This window comes from Helianthus annuus, chromosome 11, assembly GCF_002127325.2.
Source record: "Helianthus annuus cultivar XRQ/B chromosome 11, HanXRQr2.0-SUNRISE, whole genome shotgun sequence".
NCBI classification, from domain to species: domain Eukaryota; kingdom Viridiplantae; phylum Streptophyta; class Magnoliopsida; order Asterales; family Asteraceae; genus Helianthus; species Helianthus annuus.
In genome coordinates, this window is record NC_035443.2 from 175,404,410 (window position 1) to 175,416,673 (window position 12,264).

Consider the following 12,264-nt stretch of genomic DNA (forward strand, 5'->3'; position numbering starts at 1 on the left):
TTAAATATCATATATAGATTGCCTCCTTGCCCCACGTAAATCCGCGCCTTCCAAACACTACAACATTGAAACAAAAGTCATAATAATAATAATTTTAAAAATCTATGAGTGGTTATGCACCAATTTGTCACTATTAAAGAGCATTTTAGTCATTTGATTAATGGTCTCGCGTTTAAGAAACCTATTATCTCAATCTCAACTTTTATGGGATGTGTGTGACAGACTACTAGCTATCAAAGTTGCTTACTGTATCCTGAAGATCAACACCTACAAGACAAGCACGTTGAAGATTTGCACCCTTCAAATTGGCCTTTCTCATTTTAGCGCCCTAAAAAGTACAACGAATAAAGAGAACCAATAATTAATCAGAATTTTCCCTAAACACTAAACCATAAACCTTAAATATTTAACAAACCGTTAAATTGGCTCCTTCGAGATTGGCCCCCTCCAAATTCGCATATGTGAATCTAGCATTCTAAAAATATAGAAATTTTCCAAGAATTAGAACTAAGAATGATCAAAGAATAATTTGTGTATTTAACCCAGAGCTAAACATACCTCGAGACGTGCAGATCTCAAGTCTGCATCACATAACTCAGAACCTATTACACACGCATTTGCAAATATATAATGTTTTGAAAAATGATGTAACAACGAAATCTCCATCACATACTTTCCCAATCCCTTACAAGATCACGTGGCTTAGCATAGCAGTTGGGTATATTGAATATTTTTAATTTTATTTTACTTGGGTAAATAAGAGAAATATATAAAACTATCGCTATAAAATGAATTAAATTTTTTTAAAAAGAGAGATATTTACAATGTAAGTTTGCACTCCGAAGATTAGCCCCTGCCAGCAACGCTCCACGAAGATTAGCCTTTGTGAACTCACAACTTCCATTGGCAACAATAAATCAAATCAATTGAGTTGACAATGGAAGAAAATTAAAACTTCATAACAAGAACATATAATAGGTTATGAAAATCTTACTCGGTCAATGTTGCATTTTGAAAATTGGTATTTTCAGCATCTGCTCCCTGGAATAAAAACAGAAAACATAATTGTAGATCAATCAAATTATTAAGACAACTATAAACCACTATATTACAAAGTCGTGTACACAACGCACCCAACAATAACATTAAATATATAATTAGTTAGGGTGAAAAAAGTTAAAAACCAAGTCACATAATTTACCTGAAATTGAGCATGATGAAGATTAGCACCTGAGAAGATAACTTTATTCAGGCTTGCAAAGCTGAAGTCCACACCCTTCAAGCACTGCATTGGTTACAATCCGAAGAACTAGTTTATTAGTGCGTGTTAAATCAGGTTCAAGTACCTTCCGAAACAAGATGTATATTAGATCATACCAGTTTTGAAAGATCAAGCCCAGAGAGATTCACTCCTATTAAACTGACACATCCGCTAGCTGCATATTGTACAATCTTGATAATATCAGTGCGTGTTAAATCAGTATCCATTTGTTCATCCTTCTTATTCAAGACCTCATTTATCATGTCCACCAATCCCTGAAGTAGTCAAAAGAAGGACTTAGAATAGTAGAAAAAATAACTTACAAGAAGCTGATAATATTCTGCTAACAAAAATAGCTCCGTGAGGAAACTTAAAACAGTAAAAAATGAGTTACAAGAAGCTGATAGTATTCTGCTTCCCGCAAAAGCTCTACACGCTCTAAATCAGACAGGTTGCGAATGGGAGCTACACCATCTCTCAACCAATTCAAAATATGCCGAAAATGCTTCCCATCCCTGTCAATAAACACATATCCCTGCATTGCATATACACAAAATGTTCCTTTCGGTATGATTCGAGTGTTACTCATAAAAAAACAAGAACTGGAAAAAATGTTGTGTCTACATTACATACTTACCTTCTCAGAGTCCTTGCAAAGAGTGTGGCGACCACTGAACATGGCAGCAAGCATCGAGCGGGGCTCCCTATGAGTTAGCGTTTCAACAGTTGTGCAAAACTTCTTTCCACCTGTTTCGGCAAAAGTTATAAATAGGTGAGACTAAATTTACCACTTACTAAAGTAAAGAGATAATGACTTAATAAGACCACCCATTATGGGCTAACACCACATGCCAGGTGAACCTTTTGGGCGTGTGTGAGTTTCTCATGAGCCGGGCTAACAGGTTGGGGGGGGGGGGGGGTGTATGTAAATGTATGGTCCTCTTCAAGGGGTCCGAGAAAAAGAAAAAAAAAAGAAAGCTTTCCATGCCGTTATTCTATCCGGAATGGAGTGTATTTGCATATGAGAAACGATTTGCTTTTCAATCACAAGCAGGCGTCTTTAGCTAGAGCCGTCGAAGAGACTAAAGCTTGTTGATGCAGATTTTGTGTCCGATGCTTGTCGAATAGATTAGTTTTATTTTATGCTGAATTTGTAATAGTTAGTGAAACGGTCAAACGAACGTGTATAGACCCGCTCGTTTGAAGTGGTCAAACGAGAGGGTTGTTGGTTTGACTGTGTGTGTGTGTTGCTAGACAAAGTGGCTGTGTTGTTATTGGTGTCGAAGGATAAGGCATCGAAGGATTATGAATATCCTTCGATGAGCTCGAAAGATACCATCGAAGGATGGACCTCGAAGGATATCATTCGAGGTATGTGTGTATCTTTCGAAGACTGTCTGATCGAAGGATGATGTTTCGACCAGACAGTCTGATCCTTCGACCTGCAGCCTGTGTTTTGGTATAAATACCAACACTTTGTCATTTGCAACACAAGAGTGAAGAGCACAAGTGTGTGCTAGAGAGTGTGAGGAGGTCTGGGACCTCACCGGGAGAAATCACCACTTGGTTTCTCCCCGGATGTATACTTCTTTGGTATTAGTTCGGTTGTCATGTAACCGGGCCGACTTGTAATGTTTACTACCGGATTAATACAAAGTTTGTTTGTTTATCATCTCTCTTATCTCTTCCATCTTTGAACATTAACATGAAAATCACGGATTGGATCCCGAAACATGGACCTACAATTGGTATCAGAGCCATGGTGCCCGATTTAGTAAAACTAACCGTTTACTAAGTCACATGTGCTCTAGATCTGTGATTTTTGTGGGTTTTTGTTCAAGATGTAAAAAAAGGTGAAAATGAGAAAAACCCAGATCTGGACCCGGATATCCAGATCTGTGCTAAACCGGGTGTTGGGTTTTATGTTTTTCTCCTAAATCTTCAAGTTTCCATCATCAAAAACTGTATACAAAGTGTTTTCGTCAGATCTGCAGATGAACAGTCCTCCGTGTTCTTGATGTTCTTGACAGCTTCAAATTTTCGAAAGATGCTGTTTGTCCATCGAAAGATTGAACAATTTTCGAAGGATCAAACAAAATTCAAATTTCAAATTTTCATGCTTCGAAATTTGCGAAAGTTGGTCACCTACCACATCAACTTTTCACCAACCTGTCGTAACTTCTGTCCTTGTGTCAGAACCATCGAAAGATAACTTTCGATCTCGAAAGATCATCCTTCGATCAAGGAGATTCGAAAGATAACTTTCGATCTCGAAAGATCATCCTTCGATCAAGGAGATTCGAAAGATGAACAGGAGTGCTCGAAAGATCATCCTTCGATCAAGGAGATTCGAAAGATGAACAGGAGTGCTCGAAAGATCATCAGTTCTTCGAAGGATCAAAAAGACTTCGAAGGATCAACTCTGAAGTGTACGAAGGATCAGCCATGTCCAACTTCGAAAGGTGTTCGAAAGATCTGTGACATGTGCTCGAAAGATGCTCGAAAGATATGTGACATGTGCTCGAAAGACTTCGAAAGATCATCTTTCGAAGCTGTCTTGGTGTTTATCTTTCGTTTGATGCAGATGTTTCGAAGGATCCAGATGTTGTGGAATTTTATGAGCTCAGACAGTTTGTTGGGGTTAATCATTTAATTCACTTGGAGTCGGGTCGGGTGTTCGCAAGGATTATTCAAACCGGGCTTCAAAGTTTCAACATCAAAATTCGTACGGGCTTTGGGAACACGCGGGGTGATGCAGCATGATGAACACAAGAGATGATGAAGACTTGATGTTTGAAAATGTGGGGTAGTCACGGTTACCGATGCAATGACAAATATGGTAACGCGACTATTATGGGCCAAACACAACAGTTCCGCTTGGTGGAGGGAATTGGCGAATATTTGACGACAGTTTCTTTGAAGTGGAAAGAATCTGTTAAGGTTTAGAGATTTTACCAAAGAAACGGGGGGATAAAAATTTTCAAATGTTGAATTTCTTCGGTAAATCTCTAAACGCAATCTCAGGTGGTAGAGTTTATGATCTTCTGGTGATTCAAACGGTTCAGCGTGGAATGTTTTGCACAGACACTTGAAGATCAAGACTTGATGCAGTTGTTTAAGAATGGAACCTTTATCATATGCCGGTTGGAGTATTGGAAGATCAGCGGAAGATCGGTCAATTGATCCTTTTGAGGAAATTGCACAACACTCAACACGGATACGCGTACTTTGAGGGGGAAATCTTATACAATGAGCATCAGGATACTACTTACCTGGATCATCGGTCAAGGGGGAATTTGTCTACACAGAGAAGATGAATACTTGGCTGAAGATCGATTGCAGTTGCATTTTCAGCATTCGACAGCAACGGACAAGGGGGAATTTGTTGATGCAGATTTTGTGTCCGATGCTTGTCGAATAGATTAGTTTTATTTTATGCTGAATTTGTAATAGTTAGTGAAACGGTCAAACGAACGTGTATAGACCCGCTCGTTTGAAGTGGTCAAACGAGAGGGTTGTTGGTTTGACTGTGTGTGTGTGTTGCTAGACAAAGTGGCTGTGTTGTTATTGGTGTCGAAGGATAAGGCATCGAAGGATTATGAATATCCTTCGATGAGCTCGAAAGATACCATCGAAGGATGGACCTCGAAGGATATCATTCGAGGTATGTGTGTATCTTTCGAAGACTGTCTGATCGAAGGATGATGTTTCGACCAGACAGTCTGATCCTTCGACCTGCAGCCTGTGTTTTGGTATAAATACCAACACTTTGTCATTTGCAACACAAGAGTGAAGAGCACAAGTGTGTGCTAGAGAGTGTGAGGAGGTCTGGGACCTCACCGGGAGAAATCACCACTTGGTTTCTCCCCGGATGTATACTTCTTTGGTATTAGTTCGGTTGTCATGTAACCGGGCCGACTTGTAATGTTTACTACCGGATTAATACAAAGTTTGTTTGTTTATCATCTCTCTTATCTCTTCCATCTTTGAACATTAACATGAAAATCACGGATTGGATCCCGAAACATGGACCTACAAAGCTTCAGCGTTCCTTTGGGTCAAACACTAGTATAAGGAGTTAGCGCTTATGTGGGAACAATGGTGCAGCTTCAATGCCTGTGGTGCTTAGTTTTTTGTTTGTTCTAGCTTGTTCCTTTTCCGTTTTTTATGACTCGTTGCAGTCTAGGCGTCTAGCTTCTTGTTGGACTTCTTTTGGTGGTTTATAACTTTATATAATATTTTGTTGGCCGTTCGAAAAAGAAAAAGAAAGAGGTGCGTATACACGTATAGCAAAACCTCGTTAAATATGTCACTAATATTGTTTTATAACGACAAATTAACCTAATCCTAATTACTCATGTCCTTGGGTTATCCATGAGTTAAAAATTTAGGGATGGCAACGGGCGAGTTTGGGAGTTGGGACGGGTATAGGTAATCCCAACCCCAACCTCAATTAGATCGTCCTAAACCCGTCGCAAAATCCGTTGGGTTTCTATCGGATATACAATCGGGTAAATGGGTATATCACCAAATACCAAACCCGCGTAAAAAATGATAATTAATCCCATACCAGATTACCTGTCCCAAATGGGTCGGGTTACGGGTTTATCCATCCGATTCGGGTTTGATTGTCATCCCTAGTTAAAATCTAATCAGCTAAGCGGCTAAACCTAAATTTCAAATATCATGCATTAATAAATTACTTATAAACCTTATGACAAAAACTAATCGTATATGGCAACCAATATAAACACACGTAATCTACGGTCAGGTAGCAAGAACGATAAAAAATAAGAAACTTAACTGAAAACCTAATTATCGATGAACTCATAGCCAAATGACAGAGAATTATGAGTAAAATAGTAAAATGAAAAGCAAGATATATCATATTATTATGACCTATATTGAGACGAACATTCGAAGAACACGCATCGTAAGATGTCGCCATTGCCTACTGATCAGATGCTGCTAGCAAACAAGAAAAATGGAAATAAGTTGGCAAAATTGTGAACTCAACAAGTCGTTCTTTAGACTATAGGCGGTGACGTCTTGGGAACTGGAACTACAAAAGTGGAAAAAGGAAAAGTAAAAGATTTTTTTTTGAATAATTATTAGACCATGCGTAATGGTTAAACATTATAATGCCCCCACCATGAGGCGTTTTGCGCCATGTGGCAGCCCAGTCAGCAAGGAGCATTATACCATAAAATGGTGTAGTGGGGCATTATTCAAATAATGTCCATGCAATCATTTCCCAATTATTTTTTTAAACTTTAAATACTTTATTAAATAAAAAAATACAATACTAGAAATAAAAAACATAAAATCCGGTTAAATAAAAAAAATACTACAAATAAAAAAATTAAAATCCGAATTTAAAAAAAAAAAAAACACTAGTTTTCATCTTCGCTTTCTTCACCCTCGTCCTCCGTTTCTTCCTCTCCCTCCGGTGGTACATACCGAACCGACCATGCGTGGTGTAGTAAATCAACCATTAACTGGGAATGGTACGGTTCGTAACGCAACTCTCGCGCATTATTCACTCTTTCTTCCATTGACGCCTGTGGATGCTCCTCTTGAACGGCTTCTGGCACATAATTCTGGCATATTGCCTTTCTTTCGTCTTCCAAAATCATGTTGTGCATGATTATACACGCGTACATAGCATCTCTCATTTTTTGCTTGCTCCATGCACGACAAGGATTTCTCAAATAATGCCAGCGTTGTTTAAGAACTCCAAAGCATCTCTCAATGTCTTTTCGTGAAGACTCTTGAACCTTTTTAAAATATGCTCTTTTTTCATCAATAGGATCACTATACGTCTTCACGAAAATCGAATACCTAGGATATATTCCGTCGCTCAAATAATACCCATGAGGGTAGTAGTTTCCATTTGCGTAAAACGACGCTTTAGGAGCTTTGCCAGAAATCCACTCCTCTAACAGCGGAGATTGTTCAAAAACATTAATATCATTGCATGACCCGACCACGCCAAAGTAAGCAGACCAAACCCAAAGGTCCTGTGAAGCAACCGCCTGAAGAATAATAGTGGGTCCTTTTTGGTCACCCCGTGTGTGTTGGCCTCGCCATGCAGTCGGGCAGTTATTCCAACGCCAATGCATGCAATCTATGCTCCCGATCATACCAGGCAAACCATGCTGAGCATTATGTACCTCGTAGATCTTTTGAAGGTCGTCCCATGTGGGCGTTTTAAGATAACGCGCACCGTACACATCAATTATACCTTTATAAAAAAAAATAGACACAAAAAAATAAATTATAGGAATTGTAAACATAGACAAAAAAAATGAAAAGTATACTCGATGTTAAAAAAATAAATTGTAAAGTATAGGAATTTTACCGCGACAAAAATGCTCCAAGCTATCTCTCGTTGTTTTCTCCCCCATTTTTAGATACTCGTCATTGATGTCGGTAGTGTTTCCATAAGCAAGGATTCGTAACGCCGAGGTACACTTTTGGATACCGGTAAATCCAAGTTCCCCTCTCACATCCGCTTTTTGTTTAAAAAAATCGTAGTTGGCTTCCAAGTCGTGGACTATACGTAGAAATAACCGCTTACTCATTCGGAAACGACGTCTAAACATTTCGTTCGAATATGTCGGCTCCTCATCAAAATAATCTTTCATCAAACGATCGTGCGCCCCGCGTCGGTCTCGTTCAATATAACCTCTTTTACCTTTTTTTGCTTGGGGGCGACGACAATGCTCGGCATATCTCATCGCTAGTTTACAAGCACCCGTAACCGCCTCTTGCTCAACCTCCTCATCGGTTGAACCATCGCCATCCGCAAAAAACTCGTGGTAGCAATAGTTTAGCATGGAGGAAGAACTAGGAGAATCCATCAAGTTTTTATAAAATGCTTGTATTTTTTAGAGGGTTTTTGTGATTTTTTTGGTTGAAAATGATTGAGTGTATATATATATAGGGGGAAATGAAATTAAAAAAAATAAATAAAAACTAGCCGTTTAAAAACTAGCCGTTGAGAGTTGGGATTGGGCATTCAACATTCTTCCAGCGTTTTAATAAACACGCCGGCCTCAAATTTTTTCAAGAAAAACGCCCGGAAACGCCCCATGTAGTGGGGATTCCGGCGTTTTACGGCGTTTTTTTTGAATTTTTTTTAAAAACAACGCCCCATTACGGGGGGACTTAATTGCGCCTAAATTTAATTATACACAATGTTAAATATGTTAGTGAAATAGGGTGGGAATTTGGTAGAAACAGTATTAACTGTAAGAACCGTAAAAACATATGATGGTTTAAATCAAGAGTTGGGGTTGATTATAAATAAAACCTCTATAATTAAAAATTAGTACAGTTAGGAGTAATTTCGTAAAATTGCTAGTCATTTGACCATTTTCAATTAAATACAAATTCCACCAAGGTTTTTTTAAACTAAAATAACTTTTATATACTTTATTATTTTTTTTAAAAAAATACACCATAAAATTAAGTATTTTTTTTATCTTTAATATATTTACCATATTGCTATACCTTTTTTTTATTTATAAAAAGTAGCTTTTAAAAAAGTTACCAAAAGTTGTTTTATAATTGTGCTGATTATGTGTTAATTACAATATAATACAAACAAACACCAATAGTAGATATAATCAGCACATCTAATGTGCTGATGGAGAACGATTGAGTATGTTGTGTTAATGTCGTTTATGTTGATAATGGAAAACGATTGAGAAAGATGTGCTGATAATGGAGAACGATTAAGGATGTTATGCTAATTATATAGTGTTATGTTGATTATATTTTTTGTGGTGGTTCGGTGGTTCCTACAGGTCGATTCGATCATGGAGAGTTACTAGATCATGGATATGTTAAAACAATTCAAACTTTGATTTGAATTAAACTTGCATGGATTTAGTGATGCTTTAATAATTATTTTTAATTAGTTATAAATAAATATGGTGAAAAGGTCTAAATTACCCCTAAATTATTTTTTTATTGAGGGACACTTGTCAATAATGTGTTGGTTCTTACGGTTCTTATAAAAATAAGTTTTTTATTTGATCCCATTCCTAGTGAAGGATATTCAGTAAGTATGGGTTCAGTTTATTACGGTACTAGGTTAAAATCCCGTGTATTACACGGGTTGAATAAATAAATTCATATACTAAATAATAAAACATTATATCTCTAAAACTTCTTTTATTGCACGGGTTGAATAAATATAATTTTAGATTTTAAATAATAAAAAGTTATATACATAAGAACTATATTATACGGGTTGAATTAATGTTATATACCAAATAAATAAATTATATCTTTAAAACCACATGTATTACACGGGTTGAATAAATGTAATATTGTTTACCAAATAATAAAATAATACATCTTTAAAAAACCCCATTTATTACACGAGTTAAATAAATGTAATTTTATATACCAAATAATAAAAAAGTTAGTAAATATAATTTTGTAATGTGAAAATAAAAATATTTAATATATTAATACAAAGTTTGGTTTTCGTGATAAATAATTTGTTTTATTTAAAATGTTTTAAATTAACAATTTGCAATTTCGGATAACATTTTATTAGAAAAATAGAAGAATGGTATTCGAAATTTAAAGTAGGATAATATTTAATATTAGCTCACTATTCATTTATTTATTTAATTAATACAAGATAAGTTTGGAAGTGAGGTGAGAAAATCATAAAATAAATACTTACATTGAACGACATGTGTCACACATTAATGTTTTATTATATAGTAGTATAGATAAAAATTTAGATTGATATAAATAGATTATTTTGTTATAGCAAAATTTGTTAATGAAGTCTTAATAAATTTAACCTATTATTTAAAACTCCATAAATGTATAAATGATAAATAATATTAGTTATAGTAAATTACGATTTTGACCCATGTGGTTATATCACTTTTACCCTTTTAGCTCAAAAAAGAATTTTTTAACATCCAAGCCTCCAACGTCTTTTTTTCTAACCGTTTTAGCCCCTAACACTAACCCCATCCATTAAATGTTAGGGGCCAAAAGGGTTAGAAAAAAGACGTTAGGGGCCAAAAAAATTAGAAAAAAAAAAGACGTTGGGGGCTCAGATGTTAAAAATTCTTTTTGTGCTAAAAGAGTAAAAGTGATATAACCACATCACATGGGCCAAAATCGTAATTTACTCTATTAGTTAAATAAATAATATTATATTGAAGTGGTCTAATAGCGAGCCGAATCGAGTCGGGCTAGAGGTATGTTTGGATGTGGCTTGTTTACAGCATACGTAGTCGATTCAAAGGGAGCTAGTTTCAGACTATTTGAACACTAACATGACATATGAATGATATGATCATTACTTGGGTCTCAATTCCATCAATTGCCTCACTGTTAAATCGGTCTAGTCAGTCAATCAAATAAATTCATTTAATGTCGATAGTGATCATTACTTCGACGCATATGGCTTTGGTCCGAAGGCAAAACTCATGGACGAGTGTTTGTTTTTAAGACTGGGAGCTATAACGTAACAGGATTGGATGGAGTTGTAGGTCCAGTTTTCGGGACCGAAACCGTGATTTTCATGATAATGTTCAAAGATGGAAGAGATAAGAGAGAAGATAACAAACAAGCTTTGTATTAATCCGGTAGTAAACATTACAAGTCGGCCCGGTTACATGACAACCGAACTAATACCAAAGAAGTATACATCCGGGGAGAAACCAAGTGGTGATTTCTCCCGGTGAGGTCTCAGACCTCCATTCTCTCTCTAGCACACACTTGTGCTCTCACTCTTGTGTTTTACAAGACAAGGTGTTGGTACTTATACCCAAACACAGGCTGCAGGTCGAAGGATCAGACTGACTGGTCGAAACATCATCCTTCGATCAGACAGTCTTCGAAAGATACACACATGCCTCGAAGGATACCATATCCTTCGAGGTCCATCTTCAACTTTCGATGGGTATCTTTCGAGCTCATCGAAGGATATCAACAATCCTTCGATGCCTTATCCTTCGACACCAACATTAACAACCATAACTTGTCTTGCAACAACACACGGTCAACCGAATAACCCTCTCGTTTGACCACTTCAAACGAGCGAGTCTATACATGTTCGATAGACCGTTTCACTAACTATTACAAATTCAGCGTAAAATAATAACTAATCTATTCGACAAGCATCGGACACAAAATCTGTATCAACAAATTCCCCCTTGTCCGTTGCTGTCGAATGCTGAAAATGCAACTGCAATCATTGATCTTTAGTCAAGTAATCATCTTCTCTGTGTTGACGAATTCCCCCTTGACCGATGATCCAGGTAGGTAGTATCTTGATGCTCATTGTATAAGATTTCCCCCTCAGAGTGCGCGCATCCGAGTTGAGTGTTGTGCAATTTCCTCAAAGGACTCAATTGACCGATCTTCCGCTGATCTTCCAATACTCCAACCGGCATTTGATAAGGGTTCCATTCTTTTACAACTGCATCAAGTCTTGATCTTCAAGTGTCTGTGCAAAACATTCCACGCTGAATCGTTTGAATCACCTGAAAATCACAACCTCTACCACCCGTGATTGCGTTTAGAAATTTACCGAAGAAATTCAACATTTGAAAATTTTTATCCCCCCATTTCTTTGGTAAAATCTCTAAACCTTAACAGATTCTTTCCACTTCAAAGAAACTGTCGTCAAATGTTCACCAATTCCCTCCACTGAGCGGAACTGTCATCAATCTTCATTGACTGTTCTCGGTTCCGAAAATTCACGAACATGACTTTCTTCTTTGCATAATCTAGTTGAATAAGAACGTCCCCTGGTACCCCGTAGGATCTGACTTGTATCCCCCCAAAGACCAAAGTCTTTGTGAACTCGTTAGGACCGGTATAGACGTTCCAGGTTCATACGTACGTCTTCAAATGCGAGAATATGACAATAAACAAAATCCTTTCGAACATTTCCGAATAACCGGTAACAATCATAAATTTTGATGCGCGGAAGCGAACATATCGTGTTGTTTTTGGCC

At 37.0% G+C, this 12,264-nt stretch overlaps 1 protein-coding gene across 1 annotated transcript; it reads right to left on the reverse strand.

The window, feature by feature from the left end:
- LOC110888808 (FH protein interacting protein FIP2) lies at positions 1 to 2,093 on the reverse strand. Its single transcript, XM_035980175.1, has 11 exons — positions 2,057 to 2,093; positions 1,899 to 2,008; positions 1,656 to 1,796; positions 1,378 to 1,536; positions 1,202 to 1,285; positions 995 to 1,041; positions 826 to 897; positions 559 to 619; positions 416 to 475; positions 248 to 328; positions 1 to 57 (listed from the first exon to the last, which is right to left on the reverse strand). Exons 1-11 carry the CDS (start codon positions 2,091 to 2,093, stop codon positions 1 to 3), a joined length of 909 nt encoding a protein of 302 aa, XP_035836068.1.
- Between the last annotated feature and the right edge of the window lie 10,171 nt (positions 2,094 to 12,264).